Source organism: Zophobas morio, unplaced genomic scaffold, assembly GCF_036711695.1.
Source record: "Zophobas morio isolate AGI-343-1 ecotype UQ-CSIRO unplaced genomic scaffold, CSIRO_AGI_Zmor_V1 ptg000009l, whole genome shotgun sequence".
Classification (NCBI taxonomy): domain Eukaryota; kingdom Metazoa; phylum Arthropoda; class Insecta; order Coleoptera; family Tenebrionidae; genus Zophobas; species Zophobas morio.
The window spans coordinates 11,882,369-11,906,584 of NW_026972114.1; the positions used below are offsets into that span (position 1 = coordinate 11,882,369).

The window sequence follows — 24,216 nt, forward strand, 5'->3', positions numbered from 1 at the left end:
CGGCGTCGTATCACGATGATGGCAGTTGTAAGAATGCAAAAGTTGTCTGATACATTATTTATGTTCGTTCCTATTTGTTATTTAAGCCCATCGGAATCAGCTACACATTTAAAGCCAAAAGTATTTAGTATAAAAATACTTCCCACTACTTTTAATTAAAATATTTTTTTATATAGACTACAGATTATGGAAAGTTAAAGTACGTGCCTCGCCGTCTGATGTCGCCACGGGACTAAACATCAACAGTAACCTTATTAGGTTGACGTTTCCGAAGCCGATTCGCGTTCGTACGTACCGACTTCACCGACTGACATCAGCCATATTGGAGTTGTGTGGAAAACATTGTGAGCACGTGGAGAGTGATCTGCCGAATTTTTCCAAGTTTTCCAACACATTTGTGTCAGTTTTTCGTCACAAATCTCCAGAACAAGGAGTCAACGAGTCGTACGAGCAGTTGACAACACCAGCAACCGCTAACGCAACGTAAGTTGACCAGTTTTCCTCCACCGTCTTGCAGACGTATTGCAATGTGGCCGGCTTCAATATTTTTCGGTTTTTCGGCGCCCCATTTGGGAGGACAGCCGCCGAAAACACCATAATTGCCCACGACGATGTTTATTGCGTGAATCACAACGTTGCCACCAATAACGTGTGCCTGACACTTGTTTATGTACATTGATGTATGGCGTGCAGATGTAATTAAGGTTGATGGGAAATTAGGTTATTTTGATGACTGGAAAGGAATTTTTAAAAACAATTGGGTGAAGGAGAGGAGGTCTTGGCAGGGGATTCCGGAAACGTTGGTTATTTTAGTTATTTCATCGAGTTGTGGCAGCGTGAATAACAATAAAGGCTTGTTACTAAAGTTATTTCAGTCCGCGTTATGTGTGCGAAGTGTGAAGAAGAATCACTGGAGAAGAACAGATTAAAATGGTGCAATGACTTGAATATTTGAAATTTAAGCGTGAAATTTTTTGCCCGGATTGCCGGCCATTGAATAGATTTTGCGGCTTTGCAGAGCGATTTCCTTTTATTCTAACCACTTCAACTACACTTTATCGTTCCCAGCTGACGTGGTTTTGACAATTTAGTTACTACATGATGAAAAATGCTGGAGAAATGGTGAGAAAATAATCTCTTTACCGCTCAATTGAAAAAGGGGTTAGAGTTGGCGCTGGAAAGAAATGTCAACATTTGTGTCTTGTCAATGTCAATACGTTTTCGTGCCATTTGTGCAGAAGTATCAAATAAGTAGTGTTTGTGCTTCACGTTATTTCACTAAAATGAGAAAATGCCAGAGAAGTGACAACTTCGATGTCGTTAATTTTAACCGACCGTGACCCTTAGCGAAGAGTACATAGAGGTCAAAATTGTGGAAATGAGTAAATACTAAACAACCGTTTTGGTGCGTTTTCTTGGGAAAAGTAGGCGCTAAACGTAAATTTGTGTTGGTAGTAATGGTTGTGGCACTAAAGAATTTCCTCAAAGGTTGGTATTTAATTTTCTTCCAAATAAATCTGCAAATCTGCTTGTTTTAAGTCAATCTTGAAGTTAATTGGAAAATAGTGAACAGAAAACGAATGTAGTTAATGATGTAGTACTTTTCCAAGTGTTATTTCATGTTTGCAATCATTTTTGTCTTAATTCAAACAATGCGCCAACTAGCGATGGTGAGGGGTGAGTGCCGTAAGGGTCATTTTCGCTCAAAATCAAATTGTGGTATTTCTGGCCCTGTTATTGCAGTACTCTGGCATTTATATACTTTGTTTTCACCCTCTTGTGGAAGGGGTAACAAGTTGCTAACTACGTGAATATCTGAAAGGTAAGTGAAATTTGTTACTTGATGTTTCATTTATAAATTCACATGAGGCAAAATTAAGTAAGAAATTATCTTTGATTATTTTACTTATGTTTAGTTCAGGTACAAAAAGCAACCAACTGTTGACTGTTTTTTGGGGTTGATATTAATTGTCACGTGGACATTGCGACATTGATAATTGCCAACTGCAATTCTCCTTTTTTCGATCGCAGGGTACATTGAGCACTTAGATTCTCCTCGTTTGTAGTTCTTTCAATATCGTCAAATGTATTACATTATTACACATTAGGTATCACCTTTTGTCTCAGGTCATTTGAAAAGCTCTACGTCACTCAAAAACTTTGGTTTAGAATATAATAAGTGGACAAGTGTTGCACAGACTGCCAGATTTTCATCTTATCTAAAATTTCGTAAATGAAGAATTTTTACTGAGGTGCAGTTTCAACTCCAGTATTTGTAGCTTGGAACGTATTTTTTGATCATAACAGAAATAACTTTAGTTACTCTGAATTTAAACCAGCCTTCATTGAACATTTAAGAGTTTTACCAATGGTTTTGCAGGTGGCATTTCGCCCTTTTTAATGTTCCATTTCAGTATTTTTTATTTGTAGATAAAAAAAAAATGTTTCAATTCTAAAAAGTAACTAAATAGCTGACCAACCTAAAAAGAAATGTGGGGAAAGTCAAATCGATCAACTACTTTATGAGAAAAGTATATTTCTTATTAATTTGGATTAATAGGAATGTGGAAAAAAAGGTAATGTATTAATAAAGTATTGGGAAATATATTCAGACTAGTACAAAAAAAGAATCAAGTCTCACAAGAAGAATTGGTCTAAAGTTATTTAGATAAGACTTCCTTCGAAAGTAAAGTTTTGTTTTAAAAATTTGATTTTCTTTCCAAAAATCTGCAACTCTAGGTTGAAAAATATGTGTGCGTTGATAGATCATAAGTATATATTGACGTATAATATTTTTTCATCTTTATCTAACAATGATATGACGTCATCAAGTTTTTGGAAGGGATAGACAAATTTTGATATGTTTATGATAAGTTGTAAGTGCTTGTAGAATTTCAGAGCAACGGATTTTGTGTTGTGACGATAAATTTTCACGTGTGCTTGCTTAATTTTGATTTTGTTTTGCAAAAATGTATATGACTCGTGTAAAAAAATAACAGACTAATAAAGCACAATCAATTTTAATTAGGTTTGTGTCAAAATTTTGAGATGACGCTGTTGGTGACAGTGAACGAAGAAATTTTGGTTGGCTTTTGAACATATCTATATGTATTTTCAAGTATACGCAAAATTCCACGGAAATCGACCAGTAGGCCCAGACATTACGTGTCTAAAAGCTTGCCGATAATCAAATCACAGACGAAAACGGAAGACCGACTTTTTATATTTCAAAAACTATGAAATGTCGAGTGAACTTAAAATTCTTCAAATGGATCCTATTACAACAAATCCTCAGCTTACACTAGAAAAGAAAAATCAGGACAGTTTTGTTAATATATTAGTCGTACATTGCTTATAAATAATAAAAATTATTTACCAGTTATGAGTCTTTAATTGTAGGGTCTTGTTTAATAACTACATACATTACTGTGTCGAAATCATTGTTAACCTTTCAATTGAACAAATGATACAAAGCAGGTTTTAAGGCAAAAAATATTATTTGGAGTCTTGTTTCATATCGATATCAGTATGTCTTACAAAATGTAACCTGTTCAATAGTTGTTTAGTATGTGAACAAGGACAATTCGAACTGTCTCAAATATCAGATGCCACAAATAACAAGTGCCAAACTAAGATAAGTTAAAAATATTTACACAGTAAATATATATGTAGTTGTATAGTAACATACCAGACAGACAACTGCACTTTAAATATCAAAATTATAAAAGTAACAAATGGAGCTTTTATAAAATGAATATTATGATTTGTTAAGATTGTAAACTGAATTTAAAGTTATGAAACTGGTTTTTATTCACCACGTGGAATAAACTTGTGTTGAGTTACGGTACGCAGAAGTAACATCTTCATCCATTACAGAGCTCACGTGTCTGCTGTAGCATCTTCATTTAGTAAGAAAATTTTTATTCCTCAAAAATGTGACAACCCTTTGATCTGTTAAGCCACCAGTTGTCAAGCAAATTACTCTATATTCTACTATTCTGCCTTCGTTTGTAGTTTTATACTAGTCTGCTCATAAATGTCCCGCATGTGAAGACTATATAAAGCAGGCAAATCAAGTTAGTGACAAGATTTTATTGAATTGTGGTAACAAGTAGTATATTTTCACATAGCTTTTAATTTAAAGGAAGTCGCCTATTGAGACAATTTTCAAACCGTTATCTTTGATACACATTCTTCGATAACAAGTATGCACTCGAGATACGACAGTAATAGACGGAATCATGTCACGGATGCACTCACATACACACACATTTTTTTTTTTTTTTTGTATATAGTTGCCACCAAATCCTCCTCCGCGTTTCGTAGCGATATCAACCGTGAAAGTACCGTGGCTAAGTACCCGATTTGATTCCGTATCGGTGAAACCGTAATTTTTTCAGTTCGATTTAGAAACGGGCTGCCATCGTCACGCCTAAAAGAAGAAAGTAAACAGGTCCAGTGGTTTTTTCCGGCTTCTGTAACTCGCAAAAGAAATGCAGTCGTTTCTGCGTTGCTGATGGCCGAAATGTCGGCACCGGTCATTCAACTGCTTTGCCGCTTTGGCGAAAGGCAGGAGCGACCATAGGCGTACGACCTCATTCGAAGACGGTGCGAAGTCGCCGCCGCTTGCCACCCCCGTGGTGGTTTTCCCGCCGCGCTCGCTCGGAACGTACGAGGTTAGGGACACTGACATGGTGCAAGTCTTTGGCGCTGACGCGTGGCGATTGAAAATTAAAGCGCTGGTTTACCGGGAAGATAATTTCAGGGGGTGGTTTTCGGTTTTTAGTTTTAAATTTGTTGTGGAGTAGGTGGTAACTAAAGCCTATAAATTATGTTTCAACCATATCTGGCTTTAAAAAAAGTATTGAAATAGCAGTCCCAAGATTTTTGCCGAGAGAGAAAATAATAGATAAGAAATAAGGCTGTTAATATGGTCTTCAAATACATTATACAATATGAAATCTGCTATATAATGACATGGCAACTATATTTAATTAGACACATTTGGGGAACTGTAAAAATATGTTAATTAAAGGCATCTAAAAAACTACTCCTATATTATATTATAAGAGGAGGCATGATTAAAGCCAAAGCTTGTATGGTCTTGTTGAAGTCACTGATTACGTAATCGTACAAAATAAAACATAACAGTGAATATATAAATATATAAACCAAGTGAACAAAAGATGTCTTCTGTGTGGTGCGTCAATGAATTAATAAAAAAAATCCTGTTTGCTGTTTTTTTCTCAGAATCCATCCTGTCTATTTAAAAGCATTGTTACATTATTATGAAAAAAAAAAAAACAATAAAATAGTTGCAATTTTGTCTGTATACTAATTTTACATTTTTACATAAACTGTTTTTAGTTTTTACCAAATCTAAAAACAGTTTTTTTTTTTTTCAAATTGAGTAAATTAAATCAAGAAACAAGCTTTGATAACAATCGTATAAATTTTAAATTACATTTAATCACTGAGAATTTCTGATCTCCACACGTGTTTAACCCATTAAAAAAATCTAATTTTAATAGAACGAATAGTTTTATTTTCAGAGAGAAAAAATTATTAAACAAAGGTACTCAGAGATATTTAATCTCTTATCTAATAATCTGGATATTATTGCGTTATCAAAAACAAATAAATATTGTTTGGCAAATACACAATTTTTATGTATGAACGATTGTTGCACTTTTTGACTTACCACTTGCTGGCGCCCCAGGCATTTTTAAACAACGGACCATATGGTCAAAAACCAGATAATGGGAAGCTGTGATGAATACATGAAAGCTCATACACTTCCTGTACGATCCTAAATTGTTTTTTTAACCAATATTGGGATTTCGTAAATTACTTATCACTGCATTTTCTTTCGTTTTAGCGCTTTTTTGCCTCGTGGAGATCAGTCGTCGCCATTGTAGTTATAAAAAAATTTGCAGCTATTTAAAAAGGATATTTTGACGTCAAGGCAACAAACTTTAAAATTTTTGACGATTCACAATTGTACACTCAGAATGTGATTTTTATGTCCACTAAAATTATATTATCTTGTGAAGATAAATACGGTATAATAATAATCAGTATGTTTTACTACCATTTGTAAATAGTTTTTTGATATTTTTTTGTCTGAGTTCCAATTTTTTATTTTACAGCAGTATACATAATTATAATGTAATTTTCGCAAAAAGGGTTATTTTGTAATGGTCACGAACATTGTTATTGTTCGTTCAATCTCTGATGGTCAGCTCATAAAATTTTAGTGCATACAAAAATAACCCTCTTACTATATTTTTAGAACAGATTGTATTAACTGAAAATTTAAAATTTAGATTAACGTTTTGTGAATATATACAAGCGTTTAAAAAAAAATCGAAAGTATTGTTCAGAGAGAAGTATAAAGTTTGATTATGGCAAGTATTAATGTTTGTACATTTTATGTATTTTTGAAAAGAAGGTTCATAAAATGTTTAAGTATGTGGTTATTTAAAACTGGTTTATTATTCTGCGTTTTATATTATATTTTGTGTCAGTTAAATTTACATTTACTGAAATAACCCTCCATTTAGCGTTTGCATAGATTTTCAATTCACAGCAAGATTATTGAATACAATGTGTTTATGAATTAATTTCGTGAAATACATACCGAGGGAGCAATAAAAAATACGATCAAAAGCAGCTACGAATTTTTAAAAATTTGTCTTCGATTGAATTTACGTCCTGTCAAATTACCCTCAGATTGAAAGTTTGAGTTTAAAATGAAGCGATCAAAGACAAACCAAAATCCATGGTTCCTTTTGATTGTGTGTGTACTCTTGACATTAACAATATGCAATCAAAGCTGAGTTTATAGCGTCATAACTTTCTTTGCGCTATTAAATTTAAACAATTTGAAGTTATTCTGTCCAAGTATTTCATGTAATCGGTTTAGAAAATAAAATAAAACTCTATCTCAATTTACGTCATATAGAGCTTCATAAAATTTTATTAGTTTTTAAACTTTATGTATTTTCCGTTTCAATTGCTACAGTTTTTATGGCAGTTTTTCAAGCAAACTTTTAAATATAAGTTATTGTTATTATAACCTAAAGTGTTTAAATTTTATTTATATTGAGTTGAGTTCAAATTTAAAGTGTCTATTATTAAAACATGACGATAATTAAAACCCCAAAAATATTAATAACACTAATATACAAATTTCAAATAAGTTTTATCTCCAAAGATGAAAGTAACTATGCAATTACTAAGAGTTCATTTTTTCATTAAAAATATATTTTCAATCGTTCGCACTTTTTAAATTTTATAATTGTTCAAAGAAGCAGGATTTGTTTCAAGAGCGAGGGAAGTTCTGTCGAAATAAATTTCGATCAATTTTTATTTTCCGAGCGTAAGTTAAGGAAGTATAGTAATCGAGTCAATCGGCCGAATTGTCCCTTTCATATTTTCTCAATGTGTCATGACATCTAGAGTACGAAAAAATCTTCCGTTTCCGTCTGACTGTCTATATCCATTTTTATTAGACGAGTAATCCGAAACTACTAGAGCGATTGTTGTCAAATTTTGTGTGTATATTAGGAATATCATGTAGATGGTTAAATACTGACTAAAATTTCCCTAATCGTACCTCCACCAATGGGATGACGTCATCTACAAAATTTGTAGTAAAAAGTTTTTTTTAAATTTCATAAAATAATATACTGCTGCACTTGTGGTGTGTGAATCCGTGTCGAATTTTCACCTTAGACATCCAGAATTTTTGCAAAAAAATCAAAACTAAATAACAATATTTTTCAACATAACTTTGAAACTGCAGAACCGAATGCTCTGAAATTTTGTAAATATTTTAATGTTATCGTAATTATGGTAAATCGTTAAGCAAAATGTATTCGTTTCTCCTCTTCCAAAAAATTGATGACGTCATCTCAAAATTTTGCGAAATAAATCCTATCCAAAATGTGCAAAATATGATGAGTCTATGCTTGTGATTTATCATTGTATTAAAAGTTTTTAAATTTCTTATACAGGTTGACTCATAAAAATTAACGAATGAGTCAATTTATTTTTTTGATTAAATCGGGAACGGCTCACGCCGTGTTCCTGAAAATTTGGGAATATAATACTGTTATCATATGTAATACCACGAGTAGGCTAAGTTATGTCCATTATTTTTCAAACTGTCACGAATGTCAATCGTGCTTGCAAATGATTCCACGAGTGCGTTAGCGCGAGTGAGAATCACAAGCACAATTGAATGAGTGATGACTGGTATTCGGTAGACTATTCCAAGAGCCATGAACCAACCCTCTTTTTATTCATACTGACTCAAAACACATTCAAAATAATTTTAGGAATGATTCGTTTTCCATGTCAACAAATGCGAGCTCGGAAAATTAAAAAATATAATGTTTAATAGAGATATGTTTTGTTGTTAATTTTAAAAATATTCGCTGAACCACGAGTGGTATATCCGATGATATTTCCACTAGTGGAATACGTTGAAACAAATAGTAACAAATGAAAAGTGTAAACTTGCATTTTTATTGGTCCATTTTTTACAAATGATAGGCGAATGGTGTTACACTACACGTATCCAAAGTGATAGGCGCAGTGAATTGCATAATCAAATTTTATAATTTTTCGAAAAAATTGTATTTGTTTTATTGTGTTTTAGGGGCGAGGGAAGTTCTGTCGAAATAACCTTGGACCAATTTTTTTTAATTTGGTAAAATCGCGGTTTTTAAAATAATCGCAACTGGTACAACGGAATGATTTCTCGCACCGGGAAGAATCTCGGTGCACTATGAAATGCATCTGCGCACGCGGCAAACATTCCAATTCATCAGTGTTTCTAACGTTTCGCATTCGGTTGGCCTTCTCGGTTGGCGCATGCGTCGATTGGGAGTAAAGTGAAGGCGATAGCCACGTGGTAATGTTCACCGGTGTTGTGGATGGTGCGAATGCAATATTGTAAGCGGCCACGTTTTCGAAACCAGCGTTAGTATTTCGAATTTTGCAAAAAGAAAACCGCAGGCGGGAAGTTGAGTGAGGTGCCACCTTCGTACTTATTCCACGACGACGGATCATGGTAAGGAAAACCACTTTTTCGCGAAAACAGCTGGGTGTTTAGTCGCAACGTGGTCCATGGTTATAAATTGTTTATTGTTGCGTTACCTTAAAAAATAATTTGATACTGTTCGTGGTTATATTGCGGAACGGATTTAGTAATGGTCCCGGACAATCGCGTCAGTTTTTTCGCGCTCGCTCGTTCCCAACGAGGAAATTTCGAAAAGTTGCGGCTGAATTTCCAATCAACCAGCTGACCTTAACATTACTTTTCGTCGACATTCCATATGTAAAAATTATATTACCTTGTTCTTACAGGCTTGACTTTCTATTTCGTAAGAATAATTGACATTTGTTGGGATATCGATCATTCGGTTGCTCCCATTCGGGTCGGTATTTAAATGTTGCAAAGCGTGCTAGGGCGAGATTATGAGGCTTAAAAATCGGTGTTTTAGTATTCGCCAGGTGCTTGACTGAAAACTATTGTGTCTCCGATGCAGGTTTTGTGCCATAAGGAACAATTTTGTTAGAAGTGCGTTCGACCCTTCTAAAGATTGGGGTTTTTTTCGGATGTGTTCCGAACTCGCATTTCTTTCGCGCTAAAATTGACGTTTTAATTCAACGGAATGGTATGGTGTATTTTACTAATTAGTCAGTTTTTACTTGAAAATGGATCGTTTTTATTGAAGTTTCATCATATTGACACTAACATATAGTTTGGTATTTAATTAATTTTAATAATTTAATTGAAAATTAAATTATCTGAGAGTTCCTGCATGTATTGAAAAATGATTTATAAACTCATTTGACTTGTACCTAGTAAAATTTTGCAGCCCTATTAATTGCCCTCTGTTGTCCGTTAATAGGGGGGGGGTAAAGTTTTACTAGGTACTACCCAAGTGAGTTTACTATAGAAGGGTATTGACATTTAAGTTTCCTTTTGATAGATTACAAAATCGATTGTCACACTTCCGTTTGGTAGAAAGTAAATAAAGACCACTTTTATTTTTTAAATGGAAGAATTTATTTTTATTTTTTTTTAAGCGGAAGAAAGTAATAGTCATCCGAGTTCATCGGGCCACCTGCCATTTTTTTTAAATTTAATAAAATAAGATACTCGCTCACTTGTGATGTATGAATCCGTGTTGAGTTTTCACCTGAGGCATCCAGATTTGTGGAGAAAAAAATTAAACTGTTTATAACATTTTGCAATTTAATTTTTGAACTGCAAAAACGAATGCTCTGAAATCTTGCAAACGCTTTAAGGTTATAATGGTAAATTGTTAATTAATTTTATAGTTTATCCTCTCCGAAAAATTGATGACGTCTGAAAATTCTGTCAAATAAATCCTCTCTGAAATATGCGAAGTATTATGACTGTATACTTGTGGCTTATCAGTGTATTCATAGTTTTTAGAAAAATTAGGACAGTGGTCCGCTATTGTCCGTTTAAAGTTTTACTAGGTGTATGTCAAGTGAGTTTAGTATACTTCTGTAGATGAGTATATTTTTAGTATAAATTTAGTGTTTTGTATTCAGGAAGCTATGTATACATAACACCGAATAACAAATTTTAATGAAGTTTTGTTTACTTTTGTTATGGTCGTAGATAAGTAATCTTAAGAAACGGAGGGTCTGATAAGGTAATGGTTAAAATATGTGTAAATAATATCTAAAATTATTTAGACAGAACTTCTCTGGCCTCTGAAACACTAGTCAAGCAAGCACAGGTCTTCTTGCAAATTTTTGAGTGACTTTAACATTTTTGTGGACAAATTTTGTTTGGCGATATATTAAGCAAGTAGTTTGTAAGGTACATAAATTGTACACTTTTGATTTTTTCCAAACGTTACCTTTTAGTAAAGCACAGTATCGATGCATATTTCCCAAGAGAAATTTGTCAATTTTCTTTTTTTCGCAAGCATAGGAAAATATTATGTTATAAATTTAAATGCAAAATTCTGACATGAGGTCAACAGTTGGGACAAATAAAATACTTTCCAACATTTTTAAATTTGTCACTCGGATCACGAAAAAAATGTCATATACCTATGTCAGGATATTTTAGTAAAGACTTATTTTATATTTTTTTATGAAATGTACAATTTAGTACTAATAACATTATCGTGTTTACAGAATTTTGAGGAAGCTGTGGTAGCCATTTCGGAAATAAGTACTAAAATAAATTGGCCTGTAAATTATTTTAAGATGTGAACAATTATAAAAGATTAAGAATTATCACTAAAACAAACACTGTTGCTTTTCTGACGTTATCGATTGTTATTAGTTTAGATGTGTACAATGTAGTTCTCTATTGGTACTACAGATTTTAGAAACGCGAAGCTTTTCGGAGATAATCCGTAAGTCGATTCATAAGTTACTGTTTCTCGGTGTAAGCAGTTTTGAAAAGTATTTGTCCAAGATCTTCTTTTAATTACAGTGTACTAGTAGGAAATAATCGTTTTAATAGAAAATCTACAAAATTCAGTAAGAAATCGGATCGAATCATGCATTGTTGGAATTGCGTTTTTAAGTTGAATTTACTCGCCATAAATTTTTATTTCTGAAGCATAAGGGTCCATCCTGCGAATAGCTACTTTTCTCAACGTTTCATGATTTATTCTTAGAGTACGAAAAAATAGGTCCCCGTTCTGTCTGTCTGTACGTCGTCCAGTTGAAGCTACTAGACACTACTCTGGACCGCCTATTGTCAATATTATGAATAGATGGAAAAATGTTAAAGTTTGTCTAGAATTATAAGAATTTTATGGACTCCCACTGCACTGGACGTAAACATATTGTGCGTTTATGGCTTTGACGTTTAAAGTACTTTAAATAATAAATAATAAATAAATAATACAGCGGACCCTTCATAAAACTTAGCAAATGCAAACCATGGCACGTGTCAGTGACGGCCGAGACAGTAAAGTTTGTCTAGAATTATAAGAATTTTATGAACTTCCAAAGTTAATTCGTTTTACAGCCCTGTTGTCAATTTTATTGTACCGCTGAAGAGCGGGGCGAACTCCTGAGTAAACAGTAAACATCGGCTTTCTCCTCACAGGCTCTTTACCTGTACAATAGAATTGACGACATGGCTGTAAAACGAATTAACGTTGGGAGTCCATAAAATTCTTATAATTCTGGACAAACTTTACTATCCTGTGCTTTTACCAGAAAAGCTCTTTTCAGGTAGGTTATCGGTAAGACATCCGGCTGTGACGGCCTATTGAATTATAATGGGATTTAAATTGGTGTGAAGCCATAAACGCACAAAATGTTTACGTCCACTGTACCTGCATGCCAGACTGCCCGGCACGGGGCGAACTTGGGTGCATTAAACATGGGCTTTCCCTTGACAGGGAACTGTATAATAAAATTCATGACAGGGCTGTAAAACGAATTAACTTTTGGAGTCCATAAAATTGTTCTAATTCTAGACGAACTTTAATCAAAATTTGTCTAACCATTCCTAGCAAATAGCGTGATGACGTCACCTCAAAATTGTGCATGGTAACTATTATTGAAATTGTATAAAGTAACATACTCTAACGCCTGTGGATTATGAATGAATCCGTCGAAGACTTTGACAGTTTAGGAAAAAAAAACACAAATATTTAACAAAATTTTACAATTTAACTTTCAAACTGCAAAATCGAATCGTCTGGATCTTAAAAAAATTGAAGTGGAGACTAGTATAAACAAGTTCATATTTATTAGTGGTGCCCTGTGTCTACACTGATAATAAGTGCAACATGCAATTAAACGTGATCAAAAGGTTTTGGAGATAAGCTAAATTTAATCAACAGTAAATACGAAGTATCATATTGATAACATATTTAACAATCGTAATAGTTCATTAATATTTTTTAATTATGACTATCAACCGCCATATACATTAACATTAATGAACTGTACCAAATATACGTTTCCTAGAATTTCCAGATCAGGAAAATTACTTTGGTGTATAAAAGTGCAGAAAAAAATATCAAACCACCTAAGAAGTGTTTGTGGGAAAAAATCTACATATGCAAAAGACATCAAACAATATGGCGATAACGAACAGAAACAAACTTATTTTTGTTATTGGCGTTTTCACTTTTCGGATTTCTAGACTTCTTTTTCTTCTCATTCGATCGAGTAAGTAATCGATGTTACACAGTAATAAATACAATAAAAATGAACTGTCTGTGTTTCTTTATAAACCTTTAAAATTACAATATTCATTAAGACATCCAAACACTTTAATAGTTAAACTGAAAAGGGGAATTCCGGTTGTTATCAACACAATTTCAAATGCTAATTTCTAGCGACCTAATGCAAAGTCATACGATGCAACACCGAATTCGGCTTAACTTAAGCAGTCATAAGACGTAAAAAACCCATTCGTTTTGTGTTCAACATAGCGTATGCAAAGTATATCAATGTTTAAGGTCCCCCTCACAAACCCTGAGGTGCAAGGAACAAAAAGTACTAAATAAAGTGATTTTATCTGATAAGCTTGAATGGTGATCAAATTTACGGTAGCTTTATAATTTTATGACTGTTCAAATTATCCTGCGGCGACTGTAAAACAGACCTTCCATTCTTAAAAATCATAAAATCCTTCTTTGTCGTTAATACGCACCGCCTAGTTTTGAAGAAGGATGGAAAATTAGATCTAACCGTCGGAATTTATTTTATTATTTAATAGCATGCCCATTATTTCAAGAAGTGTAGTAGAACCATGACCGAAATGATTTAGACAGTAGGATCTATAAACTATTCTTGCTGATGGAGAACAGGTGGCACGTGTCTCAAAATACGGAAGATTGTATAATTTATTTGATATACTTGCGCATGAAAGTTTGTTTCATTCACACACTTGTTCGGGAAGTCGTAAATTAGGCGGATGAGGTTGGAAGAGGAACACGTTTCAACATGAGAAGTGTGTTGAAGAGGTGGTCAGAACCTAATTCGTAACAATACTAAATGACCGTCCAAGACACGGTCTGGTTTATTATTTTCTTGGCAAACTTGCAACTGTGTAAGTGCGACTTAGACATTTTGGCGAGCGATTAATTTTATAATTAGTAGACTTTAAATTTGCTTACCTATTTTTTGTTTTTTTATTTAGAAGCGTTTAACTTTGAAGGGTGTTTCAACGGTGACGTTTAGAAACGAATAAACTTAGGGAGAGGTTTAAAATATCAGGACGGAGGGTAAATAATGATCTATGCTTATTAATTAACTCATTTGTTTTATTTGTACAGGGTTAGTATAAGGTCCGGAACGGTCGAATAACTTTGTTGTTTGAAAGGTTTTTTTTTGTGAAATTTGCTTTTTTTTATCGTTCTCGATTTGACAGACACAGCTGCCTACTTTTTTTTAACGGAACAACCAGATTTTTTTGACACTTTCTGAAGCAGAATAAAAGACTAAAGATTAGGGGCCGGTTTATAGAACAACGAGTTAAATATTTAATCCTCGATTAGTTTAACAGAGTGTAAGAAGATTCCTGGCCAGATAGCGGCCTTAGCGCAAATTATCAACAAATATTCATTACCAATGACGGTCAAACGGCTACAGCCAATTGCAAATTACAGATTCGCTCACCCCTACATGTGACGTTCTAGTACAGGTCCGGCCTCGCGACAATTCGGCCCCAATCACGAATACCCCCTAGCCCACTCCTTGTCGATCAGCGGTTCCAACTCACGGCGTCGTCTTCAGCGCGCGGTCTTCTGGTGATGTTGTCGAGTTACGTGTAATCGCCCTAGCCGTACAGTTTGGGATGTACTGCCCGCCCACAGCCCCCTCAGAAGGAGCGCTGTCTCGGCCAAAGTGGAGAGGACACCTCCACGTCCATACGTCACTATGTTTCCTCCAAAAACCGGGTTAATCTCCCAACCTAACCAGCAAACGTATTCTCTGTTGCATTCGGTTGCCACCACCGCCACCACCGGTCAGTCAACAGCCAGGACACCTCTTTCACGACTTTCGCCAACCTGCCGTGTCATGAGCCAAAGGCGCCCCACCTGAGTACGCCCTCAGTGCTCAGGTACATACCATGGTATCTGCCGGAGATTTTACGCGTTCACACTACTCTCGTGGCCCCAGGTTCACCCTAACCTGCCACCTTCTCTTATCAACACCTTAACACCCAACTCTTTGCTCTTAACTCTCAACCCGCGTCCGTCCCTGTCACCACACAGCTGGGCCTTCACGCCTACCGCTATTTTACACACTCCCACGGACTCTGACTAACTCGGAGTAACTGCCCTCAAAATGCACCCTCTGCATCTGAGATATGTGTCTTAAGTGGGGGTTAATTATTAAAACTGATTGGTTTGTCGCCTTAAAGACCTGCACTAAAAAATTCCGCTTACAAGAGAATTAAAATGTGGAATATGAGCCCGTGATTGGTTAAAATATGCGCGTTGCCTCGCAACGGACCTCAGTTAAAAGTTAATCGCGAATTAACTTTAACTTCGCTTTCTATAAATCGGGTCTAGGTGTTTTTTTGTGATTTTTTTCTATTTTTTGTATCAGTAGAAATAAACATGTTGATAATTTTTGAAATTTGTTTTTTTTTCTGCATCGGAAAATGTCAAAATAATCTGGGTGTTCCATAAAAAAATGTAGGCGGCCTTCTTGTGTCAAACCAAAAGGGGAAAAATGGAAAAATATTGTAATCAAGTCACCATGTTTAACTATATATCCACACCAATTTTCCAAAAAAAAGCTTTTTAAATAACAAAGTTATTCAATCGTTCCGGGACTTTATACTAAGTCTGTATATGTAGTTAATAAAAACAGGTGCCATGTTCTCAAGTTCGGTCTTGATATTTGCAACATGACTGACAGCTTGGACCTGGCGAGGGTCGTACCTGCTTTTATTGGTTGCCAATCCTAACTGTTGTAAAACACTTCAAAGTCAAATACTGCTCGCAGGTAACCGCTGCCATTATCGTGAAGGCGGCTCTGTCTATTTCAGAACTCCATTCGCCTAAACCATAAACCGGGGTGATTGTAAATCAACAATTATCACCCAGTAAGTAGGCTTTTACCACCCTTCTTTTGTTAAAGAACAAGCTGTCTCTTTCTTTACGCAGGTAAGCGTTGAATCTAAAGGTACTGTGGCCGTCAAATTAGACCGAATGCTGCCTGGGGCGCGGCGTGCTGCCACTCATTGAAGTGATTAGGATGGTTGTAGTTTTTATTACTCTCCACTGTTTGGGCACAGCATATCTCTTATTTAAGTATAGTGGTCCAACTCTGACTTCGTTTTTATGGCACTGCAATCTCAATTTCCGCAAGTATTAGGAACTCTATTGCAAGTGTCAATAGCCGTACCATAAATCATCTTAAAGGTTTATGGGCGCATACGGCCCTGTGTAGTGTAGATAGTACGGTCCCTTGATGGTTTATAACCGCTGGATTACTTGCAGCAGAGGTCTATTGTGGAACACTTAACTCCTTCACAATAGGATGCAGTCATAAAAACGAACCAGCAGTTGCAGCACTATACTAACTGAATGGTCCGTGTCCACTTGAGAGGGCGCTTGCGAGAAATCAACTGGGTAAGCGTATCATTTTTACCTGGTTTTTCCGAGTTTCTGAGCGACTCCCACAATACGAACGCATTTCGAAATGCGACAGTGATCTCCGATAAGTCTGTTTTACGTATATTTTTTTTCGTAATAACTGAATTCATTGCAATAATAGACCTCTGAAATTTGAAATGACAACTTAAGATTAAGGATGGTATAAAATTAAAATCAGAACTTTCGTGAGAGTTGCTCTCCATTGGACACGTACCTTAAGGATCTACATACTTGTCTTGTAGTATAGGGCAAACGAGTTGAAGCAAGAAAACCATAGTGTACTTTAGTATGGTTGTATGAGATAGCGATTTATCCAATGCGTAAAGCTTAAAAAAAAAAAATGTCGAAGCACTGCATTTACATGTACAAGAAAGACTGAAATAGCTTTTAAAGGTAACCTATTTCTTTATTATTTACAATTAATAAAACAAATGAATGGTTTGCTCTATTGTGGTAGCGACCGAAACTGCAATTTGTCAATGCTTGCGACAGTTTATGACTAAGGCGAACGGAGTTCTGAGATACGCATATATATTTCTCTCACACTACTTTTGTATACTAATAAAATTTTATAGCTCACTGGTATCATTTGGGAACAATGCTCGTGATTTCTCTGATGAAGACCCTTGTCAGTTTGTGACGGTAACTCATATCTCTTCAAAATTCAAATTTAAATTTCACTATAGAGTGGAGCAGGTCCGCTCTCGTTCAGCGTTTGTAAGCATGGATCGAGAATCTGTAATTTATGCTTTTAAGGATGAAGGTTTAGGCTGTTTTTCTTTTAAGGAAACTCGTTACTTGCCGAATCCCAAATATTTGGGGCTTCGGGATTCGCCCTATTAAATATTTCGACAAACACGAAGGGCCTTTTATTAGTAGCAAAAATACGGTCCTCATCTTTGCCTACTGATCACTAAGCGTGGATCAACAACTAATTTGGAGAATAAAGTTAATTTTTTTTAATCGAATTTAAATAAAGCAAACGTATTTGGAAGTAAATATTGGCCAAATAATGTCCTATTTGGAAAAGGAAATTATATACTAGCGTTAAAAATGTGATTCATATTGTAAAGAGCGTAAGCATTCGAAGACGAAATTTTTTATTTGTTTTGTTGTGAGGTATTTGTATCTTGAATTAGCTGGAATAATAGACTTAAGCAATTCGGAGAGTTACGGAATACACAGCATTTTTCCATTTTACGGTCACCCGGAACTGGTCTGAAACCGGTGCTAGTCATTATTCCCATAAGTGATTTGCCAATCTTGTTCGTTCTCCTTCTGTATTGACAAAAAATGGAACTCGTAACATGAAATGTAGAATTGTTTATGCAAAATTGTTTTTATAGTGTTGACGACTGCTCCTCTAACGAGGAAATTCATGAATTAACATAATCAAATCTAATACAATGCTGAGAAAATGTGAAATTTACTCGTAGCCACAAACCGGTGAGTCTTCTCTGTATCTCGGTACATACAAGAAATTATCTTCAATTTTGACACGTTCATAACGAAACTTATACTAATTTGCCACTACATGTTTCTAACGTGTAATAGTAGTAGTGTTGCTTGATCTTCAAAACGCAAGCAGACATTCATTAAGTCAGTTTAAAAATATAAAATATATATCAGTGTTTGCAATTCGTACTATAATAAAGCAGAAAACGCTGTATTGAATACAAAGATTAGTTTCATGGAAGGTGGAAATTATACTATCGTTTTTTAAGCCTCAAATCCCGGACTGTACGTCAATTTTCCCTTATAGGACCGCTTGGTTAGTGAAGGGGTCAATCGTGGATCAATCAAGATATGGCCCCGTCTCATTCACGCCAGTTGCTGATCTGGACAGTGCCCACAATAGCCGTCATACTAGGTTATTTCTGGTACAGACGGAAGAGACTTTCCTCAAAAACTGACCCAGGTGAAATCGTCAAAGCTGTCGAAACACCCCCGAAACCAGTCGATTCTGGTTCCCCTCGAACATTTTCACGTTCGCTCTCAGGTGTTGATTCCGCCCCCATCGATATTGTTATACCGCACAAGCTCAAAGCTACCAAGTCCAATCCGGTAGTTATTTCGGATGAGGATCTCGATATAGAAATTGAAAAAATCAAATCAATGAGATATAACGGATCGATTGATATGCGAAAATCAAATAGTTGCAGTGAAACGACGACTAAAAAAGGCTCCCCGAAGAAATTGTCGCCAGTGATGGCGCAAACCCCGGTTGAGGAAAAAGCCCCCGTTGTAGAAGATGGTAAAGATGAAAGATCGTCTGCGAACAACGAGGTGCAAAGACAGAATTGCGAGAGGGATTCGGCGAACCACAGTCCAGCAGATGTTATGCTTGCCAGTCCGTCCTTGAGTAGTATCTCGGACAATCAGAGTGAGGTAAGTTCTTGACAATTAGTTTCAATGGAAATAAGAGTCGTTCTTTGTGAGGGCTTCATTTCGTGCATACTTGCTAGTGTATTGTATACATGTTGATCCGTTTATTTGCTGTAGCTCATTATCGTTATTATTATTTATTAGTATGGAGTATGCATTTGGATATGCAGCTTAGAAAAAGATTGTCTACAATTATAAGAATTTTATGGACTCCCAAAGTTAATTCGTTTTACAACTCTGTCGTTAATTTTATTGTTCAGCTAAAGAGCCTGTCAGGGGAAAGCCGATGTTTACTGCACCCAAGTTCGCCCCACGCCGGGCAGTCTGGCAGGCAGGTACAAACAAATTCCTTGGAAAAACTGCGGTTCGAAAAGGACTGTAAAACGACAGGGCTATAATAGCTATTAACATACCTAGGATGTAAAGTAACCTCATTTGACATACACCTGTTAAAACCTTTATGACTTAAGCGGCTTAAGCCAAACCACCCTTATAAGTCAAATTGGCTATTGTATTACTTAACTCAGTTCACAGCTACATTATGCCAACAATGGACAGTAATAATCTTGCGGCTCGGATCCACAAAGCTTACAATAGCCAGTTTGACTTATAAGGGTGCTTTGGCTTAAGCCCCTTAAGTCATAAAAGTTTTAACAGGTGTATGTCAAATGAGGTTACTGTAAAGAGTGCCATAATCGCCGCAGCCGTCCGATACTTACATTATTGCTTTTCAATTCTTTGACAAATGTTGACAATTCACGTGTCGGTAAGGTAATATATTACCATACATTTTCAACTAATATTGAATGCGGTTTTTATTGATTACTTTATTTTCCGAATTCATTAGCTTTGTTTTTTAAGCAAAGTGTACCTTCTGAAGTTTTACGCCATAATTTTGTTCTTCCAAATTAAAAATGTATGACAGTCACGGTCCTTTACCTGATCTAATAATTTAAGTTGATGGTCATTATAGGCAAATAATTTTTGTCATTTTAAAAAGAAAGTCACAAAATCGCAGCTGTCATAACGAACGTCATTAACTGTGATCCCATTATTTTCAAATTGCTTGTTCGAGCCAAATACATATAATATTTTTATGGGTTGTGTAAAAGCAGTCTAATCATACAAATCCACTTTATATATTGTATATTATATATGCATAATTTAAATTTATCGTGGCTAGCGAAACTATATTGTTTTAATGTTTATCAACCTATTGTTTTTTAAACGGTCCGAAATTATAGCTTTACTCTATATATTTCTGTTATCTGCAGTTAGTTCGCCGTGACAATCGACTCAAGGACTCGTTAAAAATACATTTTTAAGTGCTGATGAAATGCTCAATTTTTTAAACATGTAAAATTGAAAAACGAACTTGTACTGTAAGTTTTTTTTTTAATTTTGCAACTCTTTGTTTTTTAATGTTGGACAAAATAATTAAAAAATATTTTTGTAGACAATTAAAATTGTAAACTGTTTTTAATTAACATTAAGATGGACTTGTAAAGGTGATATCCAAAGCGATATCCAAAAACACTGAAAATATTTTCCTTTTGCAATAATTGATAATAGGAATGGTAGTGTTTTCATCTGAATTTGCCATTATCGTAAACAATGAATAATTAAAATGTTACACGCCGTATTAGTACTTTCAAATAATTAACCGTTCTTCAATAGCTTTCAAAATGTTTTAATTAACGTTGAATACCTTACGATCAATTAATTTTGAGGCCATAGGAAGTTGTGGAAAGCAAAACCTGTTTCGTGAGTTGTTTCAAAGTCAAGGAAATAACGAGAAAACTTAATAATAATTTCTCCAATTGTATAAGTTAACCTTAGAATAAGTGACATTATCATATCTACGTTATTTCCCTTCAGTTCACGGCAAACTATTGTTTTTCACTGTCGTTCTGGAACCATTTTTTCCCTATCTCATGTAAAATGGTCAACAATGAATTTAACTTGGCTTTTTAACATAAAAATCTTTCAAGAAATAGGTATATGTAAACCGTGTAGGGTATGTATTTAAAATTTATAAAATAATGTTATTTGACTACAGTAACTATGTAGTTAAAAATGTTTCAAGAAAAAATACCCAGAACTGTTAGATAAACTGCATTAATTTTAATACTTTTCTCATTTTATTTTTTGTAGTAAACTTGTTGTGTAATACTGACTAATCGTGTAGATAATTTTCATAATTACCTGTTGTCAAAATAAAGGAAGTTACGTTACGTGAAACGGAATTTAGAATAACCTAAATATACTGTAAAAAAACAATAAACTGAATCGGTTCTAGTGTAATTCCGTGGCAACCAAAACAAAATAAATTAAGAGTTTGCTAATTTAAAAACATTCCGAAGTCGTTGCGATAAGACCGATTTTTGTAAATTTAAGAATGCAGCAAAAAATACAATAATGAGCCTAATTTCTGAAAGGTCACTGTATGACTAAAATCGACGCAAGCGGACTTTAAGGACATAATGTTGCAAATTCCATTCTAAATCAGCGTAGCCTCAGTACAAATTTGCAGCGTTGGCAAGTTATTTTCGGGACTTAAATGTTAACGAGTTTCTTATTATTATTTTTTTAATACAAAATGTCAGCATTACTTAAGTCAGTGTTCTTAAAGAGTAACGTAAAAATTTATTTTTAATTGCAACAAGCTTTAGTCCAAAATGGACATAATGTATTTTCATATTTAATATTTGGATGAAAGATAATTATTGTATTATTCAAATTAGGATAGACATACTATGAGAAGAACATATGAATCATCATAATTTGTTATTGACATTTCGACCAGTGGTGTATATAGTTTTGAGTGTTTTTTTTTTTTTTTTTGGTACACTTAGTACTCTTTTAATTTTTAAATAAGTGTCGAATATTGGGTGTTGTGTAAGAATTTTCGGACCCAGCAGTGGCCTTATCATTTTTAACATTAGTATTATAAGTAATGAGTAAATTCTTTTCTAATTGCATTGTCAAAGGTCTTTTACATACCAAGGATGTTTCTTTGTTTCAGAATATGTTATTACATATGCATATCTCAGTTTTTTTTTTTTTTTAATATCTTTTTATAATTGCTTTTATCTTGTTTTTAAGAGAGCGGGAAATATTAAAAACTCGACTCGATTCTTCATAGAGATTCTAAATATGATATGATAAATTTCCATGTGCTACATTTTTGTTTGTTTGTTTAGGGATCAAATGACAGCGGTAAAGGTGGAAGTGATGTCGTGACCCCTCCCCCTTCACGCTCATTGGTTCCCGAGAATACCAACGTCATAACCATCTACGAATTCGTGATACCACAACAGCTAGTCGGCAAACTAATCGGAAAACACGGCAGCTCCGTGGCCAACATCAAAGACAAAACCGGCGCCCACGTCGTAGTGCGAAAGCACCCCACAAACAACAAATTAAAAGTCTGTACAATCGAGGGTTCGCAAAACGAGATCGACAGCGCACTCAAACTTATCAGGGATAAATTTCCACAAAAACGTTTTCCAGAAGTTACACTAGAACAAGTTTCATTTCTACCTCAGATTCCAGCTGTTTCACTAGTTCCAGATCACTTATACGTAATACATTCGTAAAAATTTAAATTCCCGTACTAATCGAGTGTTTTCAGTTGAAGTTAATCGAAGGTATTAATAACGATACAATCGTTAGTTGTATCGTTGCGCCGAATCATCTCTTCTTGCAGCAGCCCACTCATCCGTCGTTCCCGAATCTTAACATACTTAACGGTTGTATGAACGTTTGCTATGCCCAAGCGAATTCCCCTATGTTGCCAACACCTATTCCAGGTAATCGCAGCGTTCGTCTTCAGCTCGTGTGGCAAACTTAATATATTTTTTAGAAAACACGATTTGTGTGGCGTTTTCTGGAGACAGCTGGTACCGAGCTGTCATTTTATCGCAGGATCAAACTAGCGGAACGAGTTACGTCAAATTTTTAGATTATGGAGGTTATGTGTATATAGAGAATACGAACTTGAGGCAGATCCGAGGGGACTTCATGTTGTTGCCGTTCCAAGCTGCCGAATGTTTCTTAGCCAATGTTAAACCAATTGGAGGTAAAATTTGTATTTTATTTTTGTATTCGGTAAAATTTTATGAGGGGTAAAAATTATCCCTGGGACGGGATTCTACCTGCTACTTGTACAGTGCCAATAAAATTTTATTAGTGAATACAGAAATGCGGTGTATCGAATTGTGTTACTTCTTTAGTTGTTGTAGATTCAGGATGGCACGACGAAGCATACAGCGCCGTAGCAGAAATGACGAAAACCGCCATTATTTATACACAAATAGTCGATTACACCGACGATGGTGTACCTTTGGTTAATTGCTATTTAATTTTAGGCCCAAAAGTGAGTTCGTGATGTTTTTGTGTTGTCTTAACTAATGTGTTGTTTTGCAGCGTGTAGTATTTTTAAACCAGGAGTTAGTAAAGCATGGATATGCTGAATGGTTGAATTGTGGAGAAGAAGCGGCAGGTGTGAGCGTGGCATAACGCGTAGTGTAATTTTTGTTATATAGTCACTTGATTGTGTAAATCAAGCTTTCGTTATTGTGAATTTTGTAGTGCAGTTAGTTGTTTTTTTGGATCTAGCGTGTTTTTTTTATGAATGATGTTGTTGGAGAACAGTTAGTTTTTATTGTGATTTGTTTAATATAGTTAATATATTTAGACTGCTATATTTTCAATACCATTAATCGTTGATTGTGCTCAATAATTATTATAGTATATTATATTATCTTCTAGGAGGTAGTAATGTTAATCTAAACAGCTAGATTGATACCGAAAAATGCAGTTTTGGTGTACAGACAAAAAAAACTGCATTTTTTGAGAATATTAATCTAGCTTTTGTGCATATTTTGGGAGCAATTAGGTGACTGTAGGATGATCATTGCAGTTATTCTTTTGTACAAATGTTCCTACTTTTAATTATTTTACCAGACGGGTTGGGTGTTGTATTTTGTGTTTATTTTTATTTGAACCTGGGGTTATCCTACAATTACGATATGATCAAGTATGTTATTGTTTAATTTTAGGAATAACAACACATTTTTACGTTCTCTCTTGCGTCTAAGGACATTTTGTATTTATGAAGCAACGTTGTGTATATAAACTCTTGTACCGTTTTTGACTTTAAATATAACATGTACATTAACTATCC

General features: G+C 34.8%; 2 protein-coding genes across 4 annotated transcripts; both read left to right on the forward strand.

The window, feature by feature from the left end:
- Positions 1 to 4,391, forward strand: LOC135125725 (uncharacterized). The gene is made up of 5 exons (XM_064051385.1): positions 1 to 27; positions 87 to 120; positions 177 to 483; positions 1,092 to 1,122; positions 4,296 to 4,391. The coding sequence occupies exons 1-5, from the start codon at positions 16 to 18 to the stop codon at positions 4,389 to 4,391; spliced, it is 480 nt and encodes a 159-aa protein (XP_063907455.1). The 5' UTR covers positions 1 to 15.
- Spoon (spoonbill) lies at positions 326 to 24,215 on the forward strand. 3 transcript variants are annotated; one of them, XM_064051708.1, is made up of 7 exons: positions 326 to 483; positions 18,406 to 19,031; positions 22,232 to 22,612; positions 22,663 to 22,840; positions 22,894 to 23,109; positions 23,273 to 23,406; positions 23,457 to 24,215. In XM_064051708.1, the coding sequence occupies exons 2-7, from the start codon at positions 18,450 to 18,452 to the stop codon at positions 23,547 to 23,549; spliced, it is 1,584 nt and encodes a 527-aa protein (XP_063907778.1). In that variant the 5' UTR covers positions 326 to 483; positions 18,406 to 18,449; the 3' UTR covers positions 23,550 to 24,215. The 3 variants fall into 3 exon arrangements, with proteins under 3 accessions (XP_063907778.1, XP_063907780.1, XP_063907779.1); XM_064051710.1 differs by lacking the exon at positions 326 to 483 and adding an exon at positions 897 to 1,122; XM_064051709.1 differs by lacking the exon at positions 326 to 483 and adding an exon at positions 8,907 to 9,079.
- The last annotated feature ends 1 nt before the right edge of the window (position 24,216 follows it).